The sequence below is a fragment of the Nelumbo lutea genome, chromosome 6, assembly GCF_056320005.1.
Source record: "Nelumbo lutea isolate HS-2025 chromosome 6, American lotus-T2T, whole genome shotgun sequence".
NCBI classification, from domain to species: Eukaryota; Viridiplantae; Streptophyta; class Magnoliopsida; order Proteales; family Nelumbonaceae; genus Nelumbo; species Nelumbo lutea.
In genome coordinates this window covers 29,150,570-29,177,580 of record NC_142689.1, presented here as the reverse complement: position 1 = coordinate 29,177,580, position 27,011 = coordinate 29,150,570, and the positions used below count along the sequence as shown (strand labels likewise).

General features: G+C 37.2%; 1 protein-coding gene across 2 annotated transcripts in view; it reads left to right on the top strand.

Moving 5' to 3' along the window:
• The first annotated feature begins 7,791 nt into the window (after positions 1-7,791).
• The window catches only part of LOC148848243 (transcription regulator), a 56,015-nt gene continuing 36,795 nt past the window's right edge, over positions 7,792-27,011 (top strand). For both annotated transcript variants that reach the window (XM_088950209.1, XM_088950208.1), the window contains exons 1-11: positions 7,792-8,032; positions 12,511-12,811; positions 12,950-13,178; positions 13,301-13,640; positions 13,769-13,882; positions 13,960-14,088; positions 14,165-14,356; positions 14,443-14,637; positions 20,313-20,450; positions 20,704-20,826; positions 20,901-21,154. In XM_088950209.1, the coding sequence (XP_088806335.1) occupies positions 7,934-8,032; positions 12,511-12,811; positions 12,950-13,178; positions 13,301-13,640; positions 13,769-13,882; positions 13,960-14,088; positions 14,165-14,356; positions 14,443-14,637; positions 20,313-20,450; positions 20,704-20,826; positions 20,901-21,154 (2,114 nt within the window). In that variant the 5' untranslated portion in view covers positions 7,792-7,933. The remainder of the gene's footprint in view (positions 8,033-12,510; positions 12,812-12,949; positions 13,179-13,300; positions 13,641-13,768; positions 13,883-13,959; positions 14,089-14,164; positions 14,357-14,442; positions 14,638-20,312; positions 20,451-20,703; positions 20,827-20,900; positions 21,155-27,011) is intronic.

The following is a 27,011-nucleotide window of genomic DNA, read 5'->3' as shown; positions in this document are numbered from 1 at the left end:
ATTAGGTGGTAGTTTGGTAGATGGTTTGCTATTAAAATTTTGAATGGAAATTTTGTCATTACGTCAAAACGTTTAGCATACAAAAACAAATTTCCCCAAAACAATGATCAAAGTGGACAGCAAACCATCATATTTTTTAAACCAAAGACAACAAATTAATCACTATACATGATACAATATTTAGGTGTGCAAGTGAGGTGGGTTGCACCAGGTTTATGATCAACCCAAGCCTGACCCTGAAATTTTGGCTTAATGCCCAAACCCAGACCATGTCCGAGGTCAAGCCCGATATTCCAACATGAGCCTAATCCGCACTATAATTTGATGCACTCGGGTTGGTCGATGAACCCACTCTAAAATTATACATGTATGTATGTATCTATAAATATTTATCGGGTTTGGACTACCTAAAGGATAGGCCTGGGCCTGGCCCAACAAATAAAAAAGCCTAACTTCTTGGGCCCAAGCCCGACCGATGACCAAAAATCCAAGCCCATCACATGTAAAATTTTGGGATAGGGCCACCCAAGTTGCACCCGTAACAATATCCCACGACAAGTGTAGTAGGTCATTGTGTAGTTCACACCCAAACTACCCACACTTCTCATGCCTAATAAGAGATTGTAGATAGCACAATCTTGTTCTTGCTCCAAATTCGGTTCCCTTGTGAAGTGTTGCAAATTTTGCAGCACTTGACACAACCTCTAATGAATTTATTGATGGTAGAGTGGCCATAGGCCCTCGTTTGATCCTCGACATGTTGGAATATCCAATGGCCATGTGACAAACCACATGTTGATTGAAGATGATTATTTTATGGTTATCTCTATGCAACACCTTCACACACAATCATTCACTTTTTCTTTAAATTATTATCTATTTATTTATTTTTCTATCAAATAAATTTTATTTGATTGTTTATTATAAAATGTTTTATGCATAGAGATGTATTGGATTATTATGGATCATAGTGCCAAATCTTAATGGGTCAATGGATATCCATTTGACCCAGCGTAGGCTAAATGACCAAGTGGTTAGATCTTTTGTCAACATGAGACACTCGTCTCAAATCTGATGGAGCATGAATTTTACTGTTGATGAGCACTTATCTCAATTGGTTATTTTAGTTGTTGTTTGTTCATAAAAATAGGGGACTTAACATTGGAAAAGCAGGCTATAAAAGGGATCAATCCCAATTGCTTCGTACACATGAGATAAGCTCATTTATTGAGAAATATCTTTATGGGGTATCCCTCATCTCAAAAAGGATATTAGTGCTTTGATCCCGTTAGTCATAAATTTTTTGTGTCTATGGATGTGTCATTGTTTGAGTCTGTGAGCCATTATTCCCTGTTTCTACTCAGGGGGAGAGTAGTATTGTGGAAGAGGAGAAGTAAGTTAAAGTCTGTCAAATCTCTCTTCCTTCTATTTCAGACATTGTTCCCTTTCGTGTCTTCCAACGTACACGTTGTAGAGATCAGCAATGGGATAGAGATGTGGAGCAGCCAAACATTGAGCAATCGACATCATTAGACTCCCAGGAAGTAAGTCAAATCCCTGTTGCACCTATTGATACCCTTATTCCTACTATGGATGACATTGACATTCCTATTGCTCAAAGAAAGGGAGTCAGGTCATGCACTACCAAACACCCCATTACCTAGTTTGTCTCCTATAATCACATTTCCCTCTCATACCAAGTCTTTTGCCTTTCTATTCGCAGTTGATTGCGTCCCTGTTCCCATAAATGATGTAGAAGCCTTAAAATGCCCCGAATGGGCAAATGTCATGAAGGAGGAGATTAATGCTCTTCATAAAAATCAAACTTGAGAATTGGTGGATCTTTTAAAGGGGAAAGACCCGCCTCGGTGGGGTGTAAATGGGTGTAATGCTCTTCATAAAAATCAAACTTGAGAATTGGTGGATCTTTTAAAGGGGAAAGACCCCCATCGGTGGGGTGTAAATGGGTGTTTACAATTAAACACAAGGCAGACAAAACAGTTGGAAGGTACAAAACAATATTAGTAGCCAAATGGTACATTCAAGTGTACAGGGTTGACTATGATGAGACTTTTGTTCCACTAGCTAAGATGAACTCAATTAGACTTTTCCTGTCATTAGTTGTTAATTTTGAATGAGAATTGCATCAACTTGACATAAATAATGCTTTTTTGAATGGTGACTTAGAGAATGAATAATACATGGTTCAACCCCCTGGATTCTGTGCAAAGGGAAGTGAAAATAAGGTGTGCAAGATGAGAAAGTCTTTTTATGGTTTAAAACAATATCCTAGAGCTTGATTCAGTAAGTTTCATATGACAGTTCAGTAGGTAGGCTTCAAATAATGTCAGTCTGATCATACACTCTTTGTGAAGAGATGTATGAAACAGGTAGTTGTATTTATAGTGTATGTGGATGATATCATCATTATAGGAAATTGGAGTTCAAAAATACAAAAATTAAAACAATTCCTTGCATCTAAATTTGAAGTAAAAAATTTAGTTTCCCTAAAGTATTTTCTTGGAATTGAATTCGCCCGTAGGGTATCTTCATTTCTCAAAGGAAATACACCATTGATCTATTACAGGACACAAGCAAATTAGGTGCAAGGCCAACATATACCCCTAGGAATGTTGACCACAAGTTGGGTGACTGTGATGGTGAACCTCTGAAATATGTGAAACAGTTCAAAATGTTAGTGGGAAAGTTGATTTATTTGTCAATGACCCATCCAGACATTACCTATTCAGTTGGGGTTTTAAGTCAATTCATACACCATCCTAAGAAACCACACATGGAGGCAGCAGATAGAGTTCATAGATACTTAAAAAAATATTCAAGAACAGGTCTACTATTCAGTAAACATAATCACCTAAAGCTGTAAGTCTTTACAAATGCTGATTGGGCAGGTGTTGTGGATGACAAGTGGGTATTGCACATTTGTAGGAAGAAACCTAGTGACCTGAAAAATGAAGAAACAAAGTGTGGTAGCAAGGTGAAGTGCTGAAGCGGAATATAGAGCTATGGCACATGAGGTGGTTGAAGTTATTTGGCTAAAAAATTTTATAGGGGAGCTTGGAGTTGCTGTTCACAATCCTATGTCTCTCTACGGTGACAACAAGGCAGCCATTAACATCATCAGTAATCCTGTCCTACATGAGATGACCAAGCACATTAAGGTGGACAAACACTTCATACAAAAAATTGGAAAAAAGAGAAATTTGCATCCCTTATGTCAATTATAAGGAACAACTCGCTGATGTCCTCACAAAATGGCTTACATACTCGCAGCACAATGAGTTATGTGACAAGCTGGGCATGATATACATATTTAGCCCAATTTGAGGGGGAGTGTTGTGAGGATGATTTAATTGTTATTTTATAGTTGTTGTTAGTGGATTGTCCTCTTAAGATGTTATCAGTTAGTTATTTTATTTATTTCTTATTAGTTTGTTTATTGAGAGTGATGCCAGGGGTATACTTGTAATTTTCATTTTTTTATATTAAGTTAATATAAATAATGAACTGGCGGCAATGAGAATAAGGTTTTATTTTTCTCTCAATCATATCTTCCTCTTCTTCTCTTTTTCTCTCTCGTCTCTCTTTCTCCATGAATGATTACATTGGTCTTATAGACACCAAACAGGTTAATACGCATCTATAACTCATTGTCAAGTTGTCTAAATCTTATTGGTCCTTAATTCCTGATGCTCTTCTATATTGACAACTAGTTGGGTCCCTCATCTATCTCACCATGATTCACCCGGATATTTCTCATGCAATTCAAGTAGTTAGTCAACTTGTTTCAACCCTACATCAATCACACATGATTGTTGTTCGTCGAATTATTTGTTATGTTTATGGCACTTTATCTCATGGACTATTATTTTCTTCTTCATCTCCTATTTAATTGAAGGCTTATGATGATGTAGATTGGGCAAGTTGCCCTAACACCAAACGGTCCATTACATGGTGATGTATCTTTTTTTGGGTGACTTTCTCATCTCATTGAAATATAAGAAACAATAAACAATTTATAAGTCATATACAGAAACCAAATATAAGACTATGTCATCAATGTGTAGTGAAATTGTTTGACTTCAATCTCCCCTTGCTGGTTTTAGTGTTCACCTCTCGTTATCCATTCCTCTCTATGCTGATAATACAAACGCTGTCAAGATTGCATCTAACTTAGTGTTCCATGAGATGACCAAACACATTGAGGTGGATTGCCACTTTATTATGGATCTATTTATTGCTAGCTCTATCTCTCTTCCACGTATAGCTTATGACTTGTAGTTTGCTTATATACTTAGGAAGCCTATGAAGTTAGCTAAACATCTATATCTCGTGGGTAAATTGATGTTTATGTCTCAACATCAGTTTAAGGGGGGTGGGGGGGGGGGGGTGGATGCACTTTATATACTATAGTCACATGGCCCTTGTTGTGTTATAGTCATTATCTTTTTTTTTTTTTCAACCCTACAAAGTCCATTTATTTGTAATTATTCTTTTTATCCTTTAACCCTTTAAAGGATCCTTTGTAAATACATATGATTAATATGTATTTAGGCTCTTTGGAGTGGGAGTAGACTCATTCAGTTAGACACCAAATAATTATGGTGTCTTCTTTTGTACAAATTGGGCTAGTAATGCCTATTATGATTGAGTAGAGTGTGACACCAACCAATATGAACTATTAAAGTGTAATAGACGAATAATCGATGATCCCTCATCACTAAGCTATTATTGCTGATAGAAACCAAGTATACTCAAACAATTAATGAATTTATCTTTATTTTATTGTCCTTCTCCCTCTCTCCCCCTCTATATCTATATTCATTTATTTCAAAAGAGGGGCAAAGTTTTTGTAGCTTTTCATATATTCTTTTGTTATTTCCATCATTTTTTTCATTTTATTTATTTTGAGATGATTCATTATTATATCACATGACTCTCTCTCTCTCTCTCTAAAGAAGAATATTGATATGGATTTTAGTGGTTTGAGATGTAAAGAGTAAAGATATGGCAAATTTGGGTTTTAATAAATGTTATAATAGTCATGTGCTACCACATGTGAATGGAATGCAACAACAAGTTTACTGTATTTTGTCACGTCCTTCAAAATTTGCATATTACTTCAAGGTATTATTTGGATATGGAGCTTATACTTATTTCATTTTGCAAAACCCATGAACACTTTCTAAAGTATTAAACACAAAGGCAAAAAATTACTTTTTTTTTTTTTTTTATATATATAGAGAAAGTAGAATGTCGAAGATACAAGGGAGTGGGGAGGGAAGACTCTCCCTGCAATATCGATGCCTTATTTGAGAAAACAATGTCGCTTTCTAGTTCTTTGTTGGTGAGCCAATTAATCGCAAAGTTCCCTCATTTGAAAGCGTTATTGTATTATACTTGCATTTGCTAGTTATGAGCATAATATTTTTATTATATGTATATTATTTTCTATAATTTTGTTATATATATTTATATATTCGAATCGGCACGCGAGCCTCACGAGTTGAGCTCTAGTAGGCTCGAGCTTGGCTCGTTTAATAATCGAGCCAATGAATTGGGCTCGAGCTCAAGCAGCTCATTGCCACTTCTAGTCTCAGCGTGGGAAGCCAAACACCCTTGAATGTGTTGATTGTAACCAAAGAATCCCTTTGAATATGGAATGAGCAGTTAAAGAGTAGGAAGCCAGTTTGTGGCCTTTAGTGGCAACCTTCGTATCGGCCATAATGATTGTAGTGAGCCCAATTAGTCCATATTGCACTACTTGAGTTCCTAACAGTGCAACCATGGCACACAATCCATTACTTTTAGCAATTGCATCAAAGTTATTTTTTGGAACTCCTCCACGAGGAGGGTCTAGCGAACCCATATAGTTTCTATATTTGGAGAGTGAACGACTTTTTGGGTTTCAATTAGGTTATTTGCCTCTAGGAATTCTTTTAGAGCCAAATGGATTTTGTTATTTATTGATCTAGGAAGGCTACTTTTATTTTGAACTACTTTTCATTCTTATTAATCTCCCATAGGAATTAGCAAATGTATACAACCTTTTTTTTCCCCAAAAAGGGGGATCAACATTTCAATTGTTTCATTCATCATTAGTTTCATAGTCATTCAAGTTTCCATAATGTCTTCCCTCCCTAATTTTCTATTCGAATGTTTATTTGTTCACTCTCTCTCTCTCTCTATAGCCCACTTGACAATTCTTCATGATATGGTCTTGATCTCCCTATTGGTTAGGGAAAGGGCAAGGAACACATATTTAAGCCTTTTGTCGGTAGGATTGTTTTAGAAGGAATTATATATAAGAGAATAAGCCAGTGGAAGATTTTATTTTATTTTTCTTGATTAGCAACCTTCCAAATTCATTTAAAGCAATTGCCTATAGAAGACTCTATTATATTCCTTTCTTGTAGGGTGTCCATGAAAAATCGAAATGAATTGAGAAAATCGACTCACAAAAAGTGATTAACCTTAATCGGTTCGGTTTCAGTTTGGAATTTTTGAAAAACTGAAGGACCAGTTTGCTTTTGTCAGTAGGATTGTTTTAGAAGGAATTATATATAAGAGAATAAGCCAGTGGAAGATTTTATTTTATTTTTCTTGATTAGCAACCTTCCAAATTCATTTAAAGTAATTGCCTATATGAGACTCTATTATATTCCTTTATTGTAGGGTGTCCATGAAAAATCGAACTGAATCGAGAAAACCGACTCACAAAATGCGATTAACCTTAATCGGTTCGGTTTCAGTTTGGAATTTTTGAAAAACTGAAGGACCGGTTTGGTTTTTTGTTAACCTACAAAAAAACCAATGGTTAATCGAACCAACCAGTATATATTTATATGGTTATTATAAATATATACATATATTATATATTTTTAAAATATTTATAATATATTATATATCATTTATTATTTATAATTATACATATATAATATATATTATAAATATAAAAAACCAAAAAACCAAAGAAAACCGAAACTGGTGGATCAATTAACCTATGATATCGGTTCGACTTTAGTTAAAAAAAAAAAAGAAAAAATCGATAATACCGATTCGATTTACGAAAACTGTTCATAATTCGATTAGCCGAACTGTGGACACCCATAACTATTATTACCTAAATTATTGGTGGACATTCCCCCCTCCCCATACTATTCTATCATCTCTCTCCCGCACGAGAATATGGATATCAATTATTTTATTTCTCCTAGTTTGTTATGGTCCCAACATTTGTTTTCTAAGCTTATAATGATTCACTTTTTTACCTAGTAAATCTTGTGTCAATTCTATGTATCGGGTGTGGGCCTATCCACTTATCTAGTCAAAAATTGCAATTTCTTATTTTCCCCAATCTCTCACACTACGCCCTTCTAAATGGGCTTTTTGTTGTTTTATTTTTATATTTTTCATGCCCAAGACGAAGAGGCTGAAGGGACTTTATAATATAATAAATGTTCATGTTTTAAAATAACTCTTTTAAACAACTTGAACCCACATATTATTTTTATGAGCACCTTCATGTCTATAGCGAGTTGTACGTGCACATCTCCGCCTGCCAGCTGAGAGTTGAAATGCTGTCAACACAAGACAACAGCCAATCGACCAAGATTATTTATTGAAGTTATAAACGTTGGATTGGAATCCTAATGGTACAGGAAATTTTAATCAGACGGGTTTAATCTACGGAGGACAACTCTTCGTTTACCTATTAGGAAGATATTATCATATAGGCCTATATATAATGTGGCACAGGGTCGAAAGACCCCTCTTCCGTGTCTCGACGTTTCTCACTCTCTCCGCAATCTCCTAATTTCACAAATCCCTTGAATTTCTCTGAAGAAACACCAGATTAATCTTCTATTATCAACCTTCGTGCAAGAACCCTAGTGATCGCTCAATCCAACACACCATGCTTCCTTTCTCTCCAACCATTTCGAACCAGATTCGGTTCTTGCTTCAGAGCTTGAATGATTCTAACTTCGATTCTGTATTTCGCGAGCTATGCCAGGTATGATTCGGCTTCACGACATCATCTATTGCCAAAAGTCAATCTATTTCGTCCTTCAGTTCTTTAATCTGTTCAGCAGACGTATACTTTCCTTTTCATATTTGTTTTCTGAATCTTTAGTTGCGGTTTAGCTGGCTTGATCAGGAAGGCGAACTTTTGTTTTAGTGGAGAAATGCAACTTTGTGACTCGAGTTTTACATTTTTTTGGATCTCAGTTTCTATTGGTGGATCGATTGTTATGTTCTTGTTGCAAATGATTCAACCAGCTTTCTGGTGTTTTCTTTGCGTGGAATAACGTTTTATTGGTTGAATTCTATTTTCCCCTTCCGTGTGGGGGAATTGTATGAAATCAGTTAGTATTATAATTTTCAACCTTCTGAATATTCACCCCGAGTCCCACTTTGCAAGTAAAGCTCTTTCGATGGTGATACTGAAAAAGGGATTCGAGAGCTGTTTCATCTGCTAACTAATGAACTCATAGTCTAGAACAGTTACACATAACTAACATGCTCAACAAAACCCCACTCACACGTACTCATGCAGAAAAGAGGAAAGAAAAGAAAGAAATTGACAAATGATGATAAGTGATGACTTCACCCTAATCATTAACGATATGTCAGTTTCAAAACACTGTATTTGAGATGACGTTGAGTTGAATTAGCAAACTGAATTTGGCCAAGGTAAAATGGATTTATGCAATTGTTGGGGGGGGGGTGCAAAAAAGGAAGAATTGAAGCTACAATGCTGAATCAGTTTTTGTAGAACTTAAGAAGTATTTGAGCTGAAGTTAAATATCAAATGCATTCCTGGTGTTAAAGTGTTTTGACTATGATGATTATAGCGAGGCAGAATCTTCTATGGGAATTCCTGGGTGGGCCCGAGAGTGATTTGAAATATGGTAAACAGACAATTATGCTTGTAGTGCCAGCTGTAAGCTGTTTTATAACTTGCTATTTATTTGCTTGGACTGTAAGTCTTTTATTGCTCATGAATATGATTGTATTCTGCCGACTATACAAAAATATGTGATTGTGGAGACTTAAATGAACCTTTGTTACTATTTTTACATATTTTTTTTTTATATTGTAACTAGCCATTTCATTTAGATGCATATCAGATTTTAGTAGAAAAACTGAAGATATTAGACATAAAAATCGAAAATCTTAGTGATTAGCTTATCAACTTCTCGTGTTTGACTTGGTTGTCTATATGTCACACACAGATGGGAGTCAATCAGGTAGAGATTAAAATGCACTGTAAGATAAAATTTGTACATGGAGGTTCCATAAAAGAAAAAGAAAGAAGGAAAGGGAAAAGAATGCCAATAAGATACTAGTATTGAAAATACTTCCAATACATTTGTTGTTTGTATAGGCAAATTGAAACAACATGAATTAAAGATACGTGCTAGTATTGAAAAACATTTAAGGACCTATTTTCTGGTTAGGAAAGGTAAATAAGCAAAAAATATGAAAAAAAATTGGATTGTTAGAAACCTACTTAGTTGATTTCCTTTCGTATCAGTTACTTCAAAACTTTATCAAGAAAAGAAATAGGAGGAAAACACAAAGGCACTACAAGGAGGAAATGGAAAACTATGCTGACCAGAAACCTCTAGAAAAGGAGGAAAAAAAGGAAAGAAATACCCTGGGAGACAATGTGAAGACAAGCCTGGGATATCAATTTTATAATAGAAGGCATCTCTTTGAACAGCATTCCTAGACAGAAAGTGGAAAAGAGAACAAACTACAATGACTGTAGAGACAAATTTAAGAGAAACCCAGGATGACAACTCTCAGATACAAGGCATCCCTTTCAATCCTGCTCTAGCCAGACTATCTACCATTGAGTTTGATGATCTCAGGATCCATCTCAAAGATATATTAAAATTTAAAGCAAACACTCTTACCTCTTTTATTTGATGTCTCAAAAACCAGGCTGAACCAAATTATTCATCACCAAACCATCATTTGAGAATCCTTGATACCTGCTTTCTTAAAGCTAAACTCAGAGAAACAGCATCTTTGGACCTTGGAGAAGTTTGGCTTGGTGTTCCTCATGCAATAATCCCAGAATAAACCCGTATAATTGCACCTATGATCCGTGAAGCCTTTCCTCTACACTGACCGGATTCTGAGAGCAGATCTCAAAATTTATCTAGATGATAATCATGGAGACCACTGATTCAATCCTGTCTTCTGTCTTCTCTGCTAGTTGATGAACCGGCAACAGTACCCTGAAGATGGAATCAAAAGAAATATCCTGAAAGTTCTTTCCGTGAACACCACTGGAAGGGAAGCCCATGCCTTCTGTTTCTTAGATATTGGAATTATCTTTTTTTACTATCAAAATAAAGGTGTTCTTCAAGGTTTTACTACTTTGTTATTTTCTTTCTATAACCCAAAAAACTACTTGTCCCTATTTCCTAGATGTTGGAGAAACTTTTCTAATAGAAAGATTGATCTCTTAGTATAGAAATATGTATAGAAAGATTGATCTCTTAGTATAGAAATATGTATAGAAAGATGAAAAACAAAATACTTGCCTTGTTCCAGTTAACATTTCTCTCGAATCCTTATGAGAAAATTGAGAAACCTCAAACAAATAACTTGGCACTTTTCAACAGTACGAAACTTCTTTGAACTGCTTTCAAGAGACTTATGAAAGTAAAACCTTTCAAGATCCTGCTAATAAAAGGTTTTATAAATCTCCCAGATCATGTCAGATTCCTGACATTTTGGTCTTTTTGGATAAGCAATAGAAGAACCTTTCCAGTAATAATCATCATCATATATCCTCCCTTGTCCATTTCATCTTTCTGTTCTCTCTCTCTGATAAATATATACACTCCCTTTCTTCCTATACTTAATACAATTTGTTTGCTCTTAGAATCTGGCATTCAGATCATGCCAAATGGATGGATTTTGAACCTTGAAAAATCAAGGAACTAGAAAGGAAATGGACTTAAGACACTCAAAATTAATAATAATAAGTATGACGAATTTCTAAACCAAATGGTAAGATCTTTATATGTATTTATTTATGTAATCTTCTCCTCTACTTTTTTTTTGAGAAAATCTCCTCTTCAACTTTGTGAACCTGCTTCATCTTTTTAGCCATTTTTGTCATATGAAAATGTGTGTGAGAATCACCCAAGTTTGTTTTTTTCTGTTTTTTTTTTTTTTTTTTTTTTTTTGAGAAAAAGATAAAGGATATTCAAATAATGATAATCCAAGGTACAAGTCATAGATCCCTAGGAGCATTATAAAGTTAGAAATCGGACACCAATTTCTGGTTTATTTTCTGATGTGTTGTGTCTTTCCAAACTAATGTAGGGTAGGGTGGGGGTCCTACAAATTTCACATTTGGTGATTTGCTATAGTGGGCTTTGTTAGGTGAGGAAGGGCTCTGAGGGATTAAGGGATCAAGAAGCAAGCGAAAAGCTTGCCGTCCACCAAAGAATGTGTAAGAGATTAGCAAGAAAGATAACAATTGCTTTTAGGGTAAACAACAAAAGTAGATCACTTAGGTCTGAAAGAGGGGGAGAAAGAAACAATTCTTGGAAACAACCAGATCACTAAACCAAACATTGTTTCATCAAATTTATCCTCCTAAATTGTAATCAAAATGATTCTATTTATTGACTAAACATAAGAACTCGGATTGTAATCAAAATGATTCTATTTATTGACTAAACATAAGAACTCGGTTGTTCCTTCACTAAACCAAATTTTATTTCATCAAATTTATCCTCCTGAATTGTAATAAAAATGATTCTATTTATAGACTAAACCTAAGAACTCGGTTTTTCCTTTATAGACTCCAATTTGGACTAAAAACCAACCAAAAACAACGTTTAATTGTTTAAGAACTAAGCTGAAATGTCTTGTTGTTGTTTGGTATTGTAAACCTTGCACATACTCATACATTGTAGAAGTACCAGCTGGCTGAACCTCTTAGCATACCTTGCATCGTATAATGAAGTTATAAAATGTTCTTACTAGTCTTAATAATGGCATCAACTGCTGAAATTTGTTGCATGGGACGCTGAATAATCATTTAATTGAGCAATAATAATATATCTTTGGCACATCTTAGCAGGCTTTAATTTATCATTAAACCCAAAGTTATGATAAATTCTTCTTTTTATTGTTGTATTGTTATTATTATTATTATTATTATTATTAATGTTATTGTCATTCTACATCTCCAAGCTGTTGAATGGTGTTAAGCTACTAATTTATGATATGTATGCTGTTTAACTTTTATTGAACTATTTGAATATAATGTTGGTGACATGTTCATCACTTCGTCCACCAAAACAAAAGAATTGTTAGTTTATTATTCAAGTTCCACTTATTATCCATATTGATGTTATTTGATAGTTTCATATTTGTTCTATTTGATTCTTATTCAATTTCTTCTATTGGGCATGCTTTGTGCATTACTTGCCAATCTTACCTTTTTGATGCTTTCAGTTTGTTGACTATGGGAGTGAGGGGAGTATTTTGCTTCTCCAGAGCTGTTTGGATCATGTGAATTTTCATGGGGGGGACATGCAAAATGTTCATTGGAAACCAGATATTATTGCTGCAATCTTCAGATATTTGTTGGATAAACCAAATTTCAGTACTGTGTTATCTGAAGCACTGAGAAGTACAGTGGTTAGTGAAGGATTTCTTCAAGATTTCTTTGGTGCCTTAAACTTCTCAGTTTCTGAGAAAATTGCGATAGGTCTTGCTTTGTCAGATTCAGAAAATCTTGATATAAGAACAAGTGGTAAGTTCACATGCTTGATTTAGATATAGGTTTCAGAAACACCTCCAGATTACAAGGCTCCTTTGCTGCAGCTCTCCTCCCTATTTGTCAATTGTGTTGAATCTCACTGTGTTAAATCAACTGTTGGCTGCTTCTCAGGGCAAAACTTCTGCATGTTCCAGATTGAGGAACTGTGTTCCCATCCTGCTTCCATTGATTCTCAAGAGCAGATTCAAGATATTGTAATGTTTCTTAACCGGACTGAGGGCCTTGCAACGCATGTGGATTCCTTTATGCAGATGTTATCTTTGTTGCAACTGAAAGAGAAGACTTCTTTTATATTAGCTCCGTTGTTTTCAGATGATTTACATGATGCTAATTCTTTGAGGTTTTTGTCTTTTTCTTGCTTTGGCTATCTTAGGGAGCAGTGTTTTTTTAGTTGCTTCTAATGTCTTATTCTATCCTGATGAAATCATTTTTGTGGTTTCGCTGATGTTATGCTTGTTGTAGTCATTTGGATCTATTCTATGAATGCAAAGAAAATGATTTTGATGCTGTTCTGGCGGAGATAGAAAAGGAGATAAGCATGGCAGATGTTATGAAAGAACTCGGTTATGGATGCACGGTTAATTCTTCACATTGCAAGGAAATGTTGTCTCTTTTTTTACCTTTGAATGAAGTCACTCTTGCTAGGATTATTGGGACAATTGCACGCACCCATATTGGTCTTGAGGACAACCAAAACATGTACTCAACATTCTGCTCTGCTCTTGGTAGCAGTTCATCATCTGGTACATCGTGGTTGAGCTCCTGGAATATTGATGTTCTTGTAGACTCAATTAAGCAACTTGTGAGTATTCTTAATGTACCATTGGTTGTCCTTCTTTCTATTGGTTGTGGCAACTATAAACATGCTATGCTGTGAATGTCTGGGCAATTGCTACTAGTTGTTTTTAACCATGATTTTTTTAACTGCAGGCCCCGGGAACTAATTGGATTAGTGTCATGGAAAACCTGGATCATGAGGGGTTCTATTTTCCTAATGAGGATGCTTTTCATTTTTTCATGTCTGTTTATGCAAATGCGTGCCAGGTATGGTTATGGAGCTTGTTACATGAAAAGCCAAATAATTTCTTTAAATTTACTAAAATGAGTGGAAAACTGTTCAGGATCCATTCCCGCTCCATGCCATTTGTGGGTCTGTCTGGAAGAATGCCGAGGGTCAGCTGTCATTCCTAAAATATGCTGTTTCATCACCACCTGAAATATTTTCCTTCGCACATTCTACAAGACTGATGGTATGGTGCTTTGCCTATTCTTTTGGTTCTAATATATTCTTAAGGTCTGGTTGATTGGAGTTTCCTGTTCTTGTAGACATATGTTGATGCTATACAGGGTCAAAAGCTTTCATATGGAAATGCAAACCAAGCATGGTCATGTCTAGACCTCTTGGAGGTGCTTTGTCAACTAGCTGAGAGGGGGCATGTTGTTTCTATCCGATCGATGCTCGAGTATCCTCTTAAACACTGTCCCGAAGTCTTGCTTCTTGGCATGGCCCATATCAATGTATATTTTCCTTCATATATGTAACATCTTGTGGTTCCACCTTCTGTAGACATTTTGATTGATGGAAATTTATTTTGTCAAAGCAGACCACATTTAATCTCCTACAGTATGAAGTATCTTCAACTGTTCTACCCATGATTGTTGGAAATGCTATTAGAAGTGGTATTGTTCTCCAAATATGGCATGCCAATCCTAATCTTGTGCTGCGAGGATTTGTAGATATTCACAGTGCTGATCAAGACAACATGTCAAGAATTTTGGGCATTTGCCAGGAACAGAAGGTAAACAGCTTCACAAATGCCTAGCTGACTCCCTTGCTAAACAAGGGGTAGATAGGCAGCAATTGTTTTGGGCATCTTTGTAACATAGCGTTGGTTGTTGGGCTGATGTTATGGTCATTAAATTAAATGTTTTTTTTTTCACATATTTTAATTTAATACAATACAAGTTTCATTGATCCAAAAAAAGAAGGTAAACAACTTTGAGTTAACTTGGTACAAACACCATACCTGAAGTAGGTAGCTAGTGGATGTTACAGTCTTTCTCTTAATTGGTTTTTGGTTTGTTTTAACTTACCATGGTTTACTTGACCATTGTTTCAAGTGATCTCCCACCTCCTTTCAGTTTTACTTTCATTATTTCAACCATTTTTTTTTGTAGCACTATTTGTAGTCATGTATGGCCATGATGTATCGTTGCAGTCTATCAAAGCTAGTGTAATATTTATGATTCGAAACCATGCCTCTCTTAATAATTAAAAGTAATTAGAAGATTTTTTTTTTCTCTTTTTTTGGTTGTGCACTTTGTTTTTTCACTTTTTGCTTCCTGAAATTGATTGCCTACTTTTCATGCTGGTTAAGATGAGGGTGTTGAAGAACTTGCTTGTTGCTTGTTTGTTATGCTTCTACAATTAATTTTGAATCTTTTGATTACTACTGTTGGTTAGTAACGCTAGTTCTGTAGTGAGGAAGAGACGATTTGGATGTTTGAATATTTCAATGTTACTGTTGCGACTTTATTGTTACTTATTATTGCCCAAATGTGCTGATTTTTTTTTTCCTGCATTTTTTCACTGTCAGTGTCACTTGAATGTAGAACTCGTTGTACTAGTTTTAAATTCTTTCATTTTATGTTTCTACTTTTCACTTCTTGGTGGAGAGATAGCTAGGCCTCCCTCTTGGAGGTAATTTGAGATCTTTGTCATTGTGGTGCCTTGTGATGGAAAGACATAGAAAAAAGGCATCTTGGTAAAAGCAATATGTTTTGTCAGGGTCTCAGGGAATGGGTGTGGGTGGGTGGCGAAAATCACTCTATACCTCTTCCAACTTGCTAGTCCTTTTTTTTTGTTTTTCAAAGTTCTAATGAAAATCAATAAAATGTTGGAGAGAGTTATGAGGAACTTTCTTTTGGAACCTCAGGGTGCAAAGAAAGATCACAATAATATGGAACATAGTGGCCGTGTAGGTGACAAAAACTAGCCCTTAGTTTTACATTCGATTTCTTCGTGGGGATCTATTCTTACAGCCCTTGATCAATTCCTTGGATGTATTAGATTTGATGCTAGGAAGGGAAGCAGTGTTAGATTTTGGGAAGGCCCATAGATGGGGAGCTCTGTTTTGAATGATACCTTTCCTAGACTATATTCCTTCTCCAACCTAAAGAATCACTAATTACATTTCTTGTTATGGTTTCAAGCAGTTGCCTTTCCTGGAGCTATGGTTTTTGGAGAATTGAAGCTTTAGGATGTCTCTTCATTGTTGGAACAGTGTTTTAAAAGCACAAGGCGCAAAAAAAAAGCGTAGGGGTCAATTTGCGCCTTGCGAGGCACACACCTTGATTCAAAAGAGACCTGAGAAACTCTGAGCTTGATCAAGCTGTTTTTTTACTCAAAACCATTGACAACCTTTGTTTGGACTTCTCTAAACCTGATGCTGGAATATGGATTCCCAACTCTTGGGGGTGTTTTTCTTGTGCCTCTTTTTTCTCAGTTGTGTTCTGTCCCCATCCCTCAGCCTTTCTTTTGTAAGGAAATCTGGTCTAAACCCATTCCCCCTATGTTCAGAGCCCTTTGTTGGGAAGTTTCCCTAGGGAAATTAAACACCTTGGATAACCTACAAAAGAACAGACCCAACCTTTGTATCTCCCCCAAAGTTGGTGTTTTCTTTGCAAAGCAAATGGAGAGATCTATTGCCATCTTTTAATATCCTTCTCTTTTGTTGTGAAACTTTGGGAAAAGATCTTTGGTCTTTTTGGGTGCAGGTGGAGGATGCTTTGCAAATCGGGGGGGCTTTTTGACCCTACAACTTTCAGGTGGCCCAAGAATAGAGCGAGAGTCTTATGGAGGTGTGTTAAGGCTGCTTTAGTTTGGACAGTTTGGGAGGAAAGAAATGGCAGAGTATTTAATGATAAAGAAAGGGGGGGGATTCTGTGTGGGAATGTCTGCTGTTTAGGGCTGTTAACTGGGATATAGCTTTGGATATATTTTCACTATTCTCCTTTGATGACGTGGAGAAACTGGGAACTAGTTACTAAAGCTTCTTCTTCAGTTAAGGACAAACATGTTCTAGTTTGGAAGCCCCCAGAAGAAAGTTTCACAAAACTAAACTTTGATGGCAGCAACTAAGGTAATCCTGGGCCCTCTAGGATTGGAGGAGTATTCAACAATGCAGAGGGCCAGATAGTGGCTTTATTCTCTGGTCAAATCACTAAAGAGATGAACTTAAGAAATTTGGTCATAGATGGAGACTCTAAAGTGGTAATTGGGTGGTTGAAAAACCAGAGACAGTAGCTTCCCCTTTCAGGTGGCGTGATTAGAAGATTTAAATGGCTAACTTCTAATTTAACAGTCAGGAGTTCAGTGGGAGAGAAGATCAGCAAATGGGCAGGCAGACCTACTAGCTAAGCAAGGGGTGAATGGGGATCAATTATTCTGGGCTACACTGTAATTTATCTTGTTTTTAGAGGCAGCATCTCGTGCCTCTTGGGAAAACAACATGCTGTATCAGTTGTAAATCCATCTTAGAAATTTTTCAATGAAATGCTTATTATTATTCATCAAAAAAATGTTTCTCCATCGAGGATATCTGATATCTGTTGAAGATCATCAGTTGTGGCTTTCTCATCATTATTATGCAACCAAACTGATGTGATGTGTTTCCCTCCATTGTTGGACATAATCAAAATGAATATTGATGGTTGTAGCCTTGGCAACCTGGAGGAACCAGATATTGGTGGAGTGTTTAGAAATCATGGTGGAGAGAGAATCCTCACCTTTTTTGGAACTATTAGGGTTGTGAGTTCTGGTATAACAGAGCTGCTTACTGTTTCGCAAGGATTGCAACTATCAATTGCAGCTAGTCACTGAAGGTTATTAGTAGAATGAGACTCCCAAACAATAGTAAAATAGTTAAAGGAAGAATTTGAGGGACCATGGGCTCTAATGTGTATAAGGGAAGTTAAGCATCTCGCATATCTGCGAGAGAATTGAAGCAGATAAATCTTGGATCCTTAGGTCTTTCAACTCTTAGGTAGATTCACTTGCTTGTAAGAGAGTGGATAGAAGGTGGATTAGAGCTGAATATTTGGCTATTTGAGCTCAGCTTGGTAGAAAAACAGGGCTTGAATTTGAGCTTGAGTTCTATTTAAGCTGGAGATTTGGCTGGACTCAAAAGGTCATATCTTTGAATTCAGCTTGACTGTAGCTCAACAGTGAGGCAAGCTTAATATAAAAAGTAAAAGTATACATATAAAAATTAAAATGTATATAAGATAAAAAATGTTATATATAATATTCCACAAGATGAGCACTCAACCCCTAAAAGACCGCTTTCCTTTTCTCTATTCCATCTTCCTCTTAATTCCTCCCCGGTTCGCCCTTTGGACTTAAACTGGAATTTTGGGTTTTGAAGAGGGTTAAGGGATGAAGAACTTCTTTGTGTTTCAGCGCTCTTGTTGCTTCTAGACTCAGTGTACCTGGACCCCCCTAACCCGGATAAAAGGGTCTGGTCTCTAACCCCAGTTGGCTCCTTCACTTGTGCTTCTTTCTTTGAAGCCCTCTGCTCCAATCCCTTTTCTCAAGTGTTCCCTGTTAAAGAGGTCTGGTCAAGGCCAATTCCTCCTAAGATAGCAATGTTTTGTTGGGTAGCCTACTTGGGTAAGATCAATACGGTGGAAAGCTTGCAAAAGAAGAAACCTTACTTGTGGTTGCCCTCAAATTGGTGCTTCTTGTGTAAAGTGAAGGGTGAGGACTGTAACCATTTACTGATATCGTGCTCTTTTGCTGCCAATATTTGGAATTGGGTCGTTTCACTATTTGGGTGCAGGTGGAACTTGCCCTCCGAAGTAAAGCTGCTGTTCATTCCGGCTGCCTTTGGAGATTGACAAAAAGAGGGAAGCTAATGTGGAAATGTATCAAAGCTGTTACCTTGTGGACTGTATGGGAGGAGAGAAATGCTAGAATATTTCAAGAAAAGGAAAGAAGTCTTGCTGAAATTAAGGAATGCATAATGACAAGGACAATCTCGTGGCTAAAATCTTCACACTTGTTGGTAGAGTTTACTCCTTTGATGACTTAAGGTGGGCAGCAGTGGCTTCTACAGTCTCCTCAAAGAACAAATCACAAGCTGAATGGGAATCCCCACCGGATGGAGTGGTAAAACTGAATTTTGATGGTAGCTGCCAAGGTATCCCAGGGCCATCTGGAATACGAGGGATTCTGAGAGACAAAGATAGCAACATGTTGTCTTTATTTTCAGGACCAGTGGGTGTTGGTGATTCTGTAAGGGCAGAGACACAGCAGCGGTACAAGGTATACAGATTGCCAGTCAACTTAGAGTGAATAATTTGATAGTAGAAGGGGATTCCAAGGTAGTAGTGGGCTGGTTGACAAGTCCAGAGACAGCTTGTTGGGTCTACAGGGATCTGTTAAAGAAAGTTAAATGGCTGACAAGGAATATGTCAGTCAGGTTTCAGTGGGTCAGCAGATCAGCAAACACAATGGCTGATTCTTTGGCCAAGCAAGGGGTGTCAAGGGGAGATCTGTTTTTGGTCACTTTGTAACTGTGTTTCAGGATTGTGTTTGTTTAGTGTTTATGACTCAGTCCTAGGGGGAGGTAACACCTTGTGCCTCTTCTTAGGCTGAATGTACTGCTATTTTTTGAATTAATAAAACTACTCTCATTTATCAATATATATATATATATATATATATAAACTTGATAAGGCTCACAAGCTTCACGAGTTGGGCTTCATTGGGCTCGAGGTTGGCTCAAAGCTTGGTTTAAACTGAGCTGAATTGAGCTTCTCACGAGCCGAGCTTGATTAGATTGTGAAAAGCTTGGTTCATGTCCACCCCTAAAGAAACATTGACATGGAGTGAGTACCCTTTGGGTTAAAACCAATATTTATTGGGCTCTCTAGGGAGCAGGTGTACTGAAATTTATTATGGTTTTTGGCTCTTTTGTTGCTCTGTTATTTTGTATGTAGTATGTACATCTTGTACATTAAGGGGCTGTTTCATATCGGTGGGGTTAATCTGATAAGCATTTTGCATGTATTTTCTCTTGAGTTTTCTCTTGAAAATTGGAACAAACGACAGCTAGGCCCCACCAGGTGCCACATGTGCCAAACAGTAAAATAATGCCTTGGTGTTGGGGGAAATGTTATTTTGACATTTCCTCCAATGGTGGACTCTTACATAACCTGAGAAATGTTTTCTCAATAAATGCTTAACCAAACAAAATTTCATGCGGCCATTGGGGAAACGCCTATTTGGCACTGAGGTGGCACCTATTTTCTGATAAACTGAAATGGAACTAAACACTATCTAAATTGAAATTGGTATCATCATTAATAAAATTCTTAGTTGCTATCGATAAAGCAAATATTTTATTCCTTTCTATTGCAGTTGTTTCTTTGGTTTTCATACTTACTCTTGTAGTTTGTTTTCATGTTTCAGATTCTTTCATCAGTGTTGGATGCAGCCCCATTTTATTTCAGTATTAAACTGGCTGCCCTTGCTTCTCGGAAAGAACATATAAATCTCGAGAAGTGGTTAAATGATAATCTAAGTACATACAAAGATGTCTTTTTTGAGGTAACACTCGTACCTTTATTCTATCTCATGGATTTCAGTGCCATTAGTGGGTATGGGGTGCAACTCTGGACAGGTTGGTTTGGGAATTTGTTAAATTTTCATTGGACCCATACTGTAGTCTGATGTTGTTGAAATTCTTCAAGATGGGCAACCTAATTTGCAGTCTCAGTAGTGGGAGCTACCTTGCTATGATTGATGTATGTTTTGTGAAAAAGAAAAAAAAACTGAATGTATTCATACTACTGCCTGTCAGGAATGCCTCAAGTTCTTGAAGGAGATAATGTTCGATGCAGCACAGGATGTCCCTGCTACTCCATTCCGGCATACTGGTGCTATGGTGAATGCTTACTCAGAGACAAGTTCAACAATATTCAAGGTATTATTTCTATGATTTACTTTTCAATATGCAACATTTGTCTTTCCTTGTTGTCATTGACTTGTATTTTCCAGGTCCTTCAAGCCCATTCTGGACAGATTACATCTTGTCAGCTTTCTGAGGAAATGAAAAAGTTGCATGCAGCATCTGTGCATACTAATCCTAGATTGCAGAATGGTGGAACCACCGATTCATCTACTTCTGATGGATATGCAGATGATGTTGAGGCTGAAGCAAACTCCTACTTCCATCAGATGTTTTCTGGTCAGCTGTCCATAGATGCAATGGTTCAAATGCTTGCTCGTTTCAAGGAATCTTCTGACAAAAGGTGGGTTATAATGTTGGTTGTAGAGATCATCTCTAATATAATCTTTGTATCATGTTTTCCAGTACCCCTTTCTTTTTATTGTTCTAATGAAGTACCTATTCTTGCTGCATTTGCAGATCTTATTTGGTTTTTTAGGTATACAAGGTTAAATAGCTTCATTATATGATGCCTTTGATTCAGGGAAAATGTTATGATGCTCCAAATCTAAACCATTTGTTGGATGCTTTTGGAACATATTTTCATGGATATTGCATCTTGAATTTCTTTGGATGATGTAAATGTGACTTTCATTATTTCTATGCCTATTTCTCTTACCCTTCAGGGGCAGGCACTAGTTTCCATTTATATTTCATCCATATTGCTACCTTCTTTAAATGACTTTTCTTGATTCAGGATGTTAGGATTGAATTAGGTAGAAGAAGGGCTATTGAACTGTTATGCATGATCCTATTTCATTTATACTAAGGGGTTTGATAACAGCTGAATTGGCTGAATTGAATTATTTATTGTTTTGCTTTTTAGTGCATAAAATAATTAATATTAAAATATTCCAGGATATAATTTCAATAGCAACAGAAGTTAGTTGCATCCATTAAGGATCTCACAAGTCACAACCTCCTTGGTAACTTATACACTACAGACATGCATTGTCATTCAATTCAACTATTATCAAATGGCCCCTAAAACATAAATTTCTAGTACATTACATATTAATTGCTGATCAATATAATGATCAAACTTCCCTTACAATATTAAGCATGTACTCAACATTCACCCTCGAACTGAGCATATATGTTAAAAATGCCCAGCTTGCACAAATTTTATTTTAAATTGGACTTATGAAACTCATTTTGTTAGGTAATGAGCTGACTGAGCTTTAGACTTGACAAACAAATGACAAACTTCACCACATTCTTGTATTAATTGCCTATCAACCTCAATATGTTTAATCTGTACCTGTTGAATTGCTATTTGGTTATTACAATATAGTCTCATATTGGATTCTCATAGATGTCCTATAGTTCAGCTAGTTCTAATGCACCATGAGCAAGCCTAGTCTGCATAATTGTAAGCCTTCACTCTAAGCATATAGTTAGCCAAAGCATTTATGCTACCCTCTTGGTCCTTATTCCAAAGAAAGCTGATGCTATCCATCCTAAAGAATTTAGGCCAATTAGTTTGGTGATTAGTATCTATAAAATCCTGGCCAAGGTCCTGTCTTTGAGGATTAAAGAAATCCTTCCCTCCATTATTAGTCAGGCTCAAGGGGCTTTCATCCAAGGACATTAGATAATTGATCAGATCCTGATTGCCAATGAATGCGTGGAAGAGATGAAGAGGTCCAAGCAGAGAGGCTTTGTTTGTAAGCTTGATCTTGAGAAATCCTATGACTTGGTAGATTGGCAGTTCCTAGTAGAGGTTTTGAGGAAGTGTGGGTTTGGGGAAAGATGGTGTAGTTGGGTGTTTGGTTGTGTATGTCCAGTTGACTTATCACTAGGGCTGATAGGGAAGATGTGATAATTGGATGGAGAGCAGGCACAGATCGAATTCCAGTAACTCACCTTCAGTTTGCAGATGACTTGATGACTTTTTGTGATGGAGGCTTCGGTGGGAAGGTGGAAAACCTGAAGGATTTGATTAGAGCTTTTGAAGGAGTTTCCAATTTGAAAATCAATCTAGGAAAAAGCTGCATAGCCAGAGTCAATCTAGACTTTGAAGGGGTTGAGGCGGTTGCAGATTGTCTTGAGTGTTCCATTTCTTCCTGGACTTTGGCCTACTTAGGGCTTCCGTTAGGGGCAAACCTTAGGGAGAGTAGGTTTTGGACCCCAGTCTTGGAGAAGATCGAAAAGAGATTAGCTATGTGGAAGAAATTTTTTTTTGTAAGGTAAAGTAATAAATTTATTGAATCAGAAAGAACTCAGTACAATAGAAGAGCAAGCCACAAGTAGCTGCTCAGATTTCAGGACATGTTACAGATCCCAAATGGAAATAGACCTAACTAATTCAGGAACATTCAGCTCTTTAAAATCAGGTGTAACAGACACCCAGGAAATCAGCTTGCTGACCGCCTGCTGCACTATCTCCTTCGTGCTCTTAGCTTTGTTGCTGAAGATTCTTCTATTCCTTTGACCAAACTACCCGCATCACTGCCGCAGGTATGGTTCTTCAAAATAAACTTCCTTTTTTCTTCAAACCTTGGAGATTCCAACAAAGCAGTAGGTCTTTCACTGAATTTGGCATGACTCAATTAAGACCAGCCGCACCTATGAAATGGTACCCGACTTTCGAAGAGATAGGACAATGTAAGCACAAATGGTTTGTGGACTCAGGCAACAAGCCACACAACCCACACATCAGAGAAGGGAGCTGAATGTCCCTTCTGTCCAGGTTGAGCCTTTAGAGACATATGTTTGGCACCATAGTCGAAACAAGGAATAAAGACTTCGTGGGAGCACAAGACTTCCATACTTGCTGGTAGGGGAACTCAATAACCCTCGCACTACTAAGCTTCAAAGTAAGGGATTTGACTGAGAAACAACCATCCTTACTCCATGACCAGCTCCATTCATCTTCACCTGCAATGTCTATCGTTTGCTCTTGTGAAATTTGCAGAAGCTGCATCACAACTTCTATTTCCCAATCAAATAATTCTTTTCTGAACTGAGGGTTCCAGATCAATGAATTGTTAGAGATCACATAAGACTCTGCCATTGATGGTTCTTGATTAACTTTACATTGGAACAAAAGGGGAAACACCTCAGCCAATGGTCTGTCCATACACCAGGGATCTTTAGGTGGGATGATCACTTTGATAAAAGCTATCCTCATGAATCTACCTACTTATTACCTTTGTATTTAGGATACTGTCTAGGGAAGTGAAGAAACTGGAAAAATTTATGAGAGATTTTCTTTGGGAACGGGAGAAGTTAAAAAAGATCACTTAATTAGTTGGGGGGTTGTGGGTAGAAGCAAAGAGGAAGGAGGATTAGGGCTTAGGAATGTGTTAAAAAGAACTCAACTTTGTTAGGGAAGTGGCTGTGGAGGTGGCCTTTGGAGCGAGATAGACTCTGGCATGAAGTGGTGAAGAATATTCATGGACGTTCAAAGAGTGGTTGGAATGCTGGCGCATCAAGGAGGGCTAACCTAGCTACACCATGGAAAACAATTCACAAAATTCTTCCGCAATTCCTCACTTGTGTTAGGTATGATGCTTGTTTTGGTAATTCTATTCGGTTTTGGGAGGACATTTGGGCTGGAGATCTCCCTCTAAAAGACCTTTTTCCATCCTTGTACTTTGTTTCTTCATATAAAAAAGAGGTGATATCAAAATTCCTTCCGTCAATTTTAAATCTGTCAGCGTTGTCTTGGGACTTTGGTTTCCATAGAGGGTTAAGGGATGAGGAAATTGAGTGTTTGTCTACTCTTCTTTGTCTCCTTGATAAGGTTTGGTTGGATCCTTTGAAGCTTGATAAAAGGATTTGGCCATTCACCCCAATGGGTCTTTTTCTTGTGGTTCCTTTTTCAATTTCCTTTGCGAAACATCCTCTCAACAAAATTTCCATTCCAAAGAAGTTTGGTGTAGGTCGGTCCCCCCCAAGGTTATGGTTTTGTGTTGGGAAGTGTGTCATGGTAAAGTAAACACGATGGATAACTTACAAAAGAGAAGACCCATCCTTTGTATTTCACCAAATTGGTGCATTCTTTGCAGATCTCGTGGTGAGGATTGTAGTGTAATTGCAGAGCTCTGGATTTGGCTTCTATCTTTGTTTGGGTGTAGTTGGGATGTGCTAGCAGAAGTAAGGCAATCTTTAACCCTTCTTTTTTCTCTTGGCCCCATAAAAGAGGAAGGAAAATGTGGAGGTGCACATGAGCATCATTGTTATGGACAGTATGGGAAGAAAGGAATGCCGGAAAAGACTTTAGAATTTTTTAACTATCTCTTTTACTGATTGTTGGAAGGATTGGATGTTGGTGGCAAGCTGTTCCTCCTCCAAGGTAAGGGTATTGACTAGCTGGGTCCCCCTCCTCTTGGTTCTTTGAAGCTGAATTTTGATGGGAGTAGCCAGGGTAATCTGGGTCCCTCTGAGATGGGAGGTGTACTGAGGAATGAGGCTGGAGAGGTTGTCTTACTCTACTATAGCCCTGTAGGTGTTGGGAACTCTATCTGGGCAGAGCTGTTAGCTGTAATGCAAGGAATACTTCTTGCAAAAGAAGTTGGTGTGGAACAGCTTTTGAGTGAAGGGATTCTAAGACAGTGGAGGATTATTAAATAATCCGGAGCCCGGAGGATGTCACTTGGGGCTACAAAAATGAGTTAAAGAAATTCAAATGGCTGACAAGAAAGATGTCTATAACCGTACAGTGGGTTGGGAGATCAGCTAATGCATTTGCCGATGTCTTGGCAAAACAAGGAACAAATAGGGAACATTGTTCTGGGCGCAATTGTAACTCTTGTTTAACATCAACATTCATGTAATCTCTGTTGTAGTTTATGTATTTGCTGTTTGGAGAGGCAGCACCTCGCGCCTCTAAGGGGATTTTCATGTAACCAATCTTTGAATTAATGGAAGATGATTTTATTTATCAAAAAAAAATATCCCTTCATGGAGTATCCTTTAAGTTGTTTAGTATATGGCTGACTGTTGCAATATGAAGAAGTCTAGGTTGATGTATATATTGGCTTTCTATACTGATTGCATAAGAGAGTTCAAGTCGAGTTGAACAGGGATCATGAAGCCTTTGGTATATCCACTTGTCTAGTAGTGGATCACTCTTGCCAACTTAGATCTTGTGATTTGGTTCAGTGGGAGCATTGTTAGGCGTATCCCCCAACCTCCCTGTATCCACCAAGAGATCAAGAATATACTTTGAAAATGTTTTAGTCCCTCAAACCCTTGATGTCAGACTTAGTGGAAAGATATTGTTTCAATTGAGTGATCTCAAACATGGTTTTTTCCCTGTAATAGTGTATGATTTGCAGAGGGCTGTTTGAAGGGCATTCCAGCCTGTGAAACCAAGCTCTAGCTGATTGTTTCTGCCCATAGATGGGACTTTTTTAACCCACTCACCTTACCCTGACTTCTTTGGATAGTTATTCTAGGAGGCAACTCCATATACACCTCCCATTTACACCTTATGTGTTACTTGTCATTTGGAAGATTGATGAGTTCCAAGGGTTGATACTTTCCCCAATAACTTGCATCTCTTGAGCCATAGCATTCCTCCATTAAGCAAACTTCATAGAAGAAAGGTAAACTTGGATGTTGATAAAGAATCCAAAGAAACAGTGGAAGTGGAGCACTGTGTACAATACCTTTTTACTTGTAATAGGTGTTTTTTTTTGAAGAATATTAGAAACAAGTAATTTCAGAGTTAGCATGAATAGGTGAATAGGAACGGCTGATTACCTAAATTACTTGTGCCCTGAGATTCAAATTTGAGTTTGGCGTTCAACATCTGTAGTCATCTTTTTGCACCTAATGTACACTTGAACATTTGTTCCTAGCATGCTGAAATTGGGAAACAAAGAAACACTGGTATCAAGAACAAGAACTTCGGGAACAAGGACTGGTAAGGGATAGGAAAGGGGACTCTCTTTACTTGTACTCTCCCCCTTAAGAGAGGCCCAAGAAGAAAAATAAGAATTGGACTAAAAAAGGTGACATCTTTGCACACAAAATGCCTGTCTGAAGTAGGTTATCGCTTATCAGACGATGACTTCACTTTTTTTTTGTGTGTGATACCCCAAGTCCCTAAATTTCCCATGGCCTTCCACATACAATGTGTAGCCAAGTGAGACGGTTAGACCACTGCAAGAGATTATGCCCATCATGGTTAATCATTGTGATATGGATGT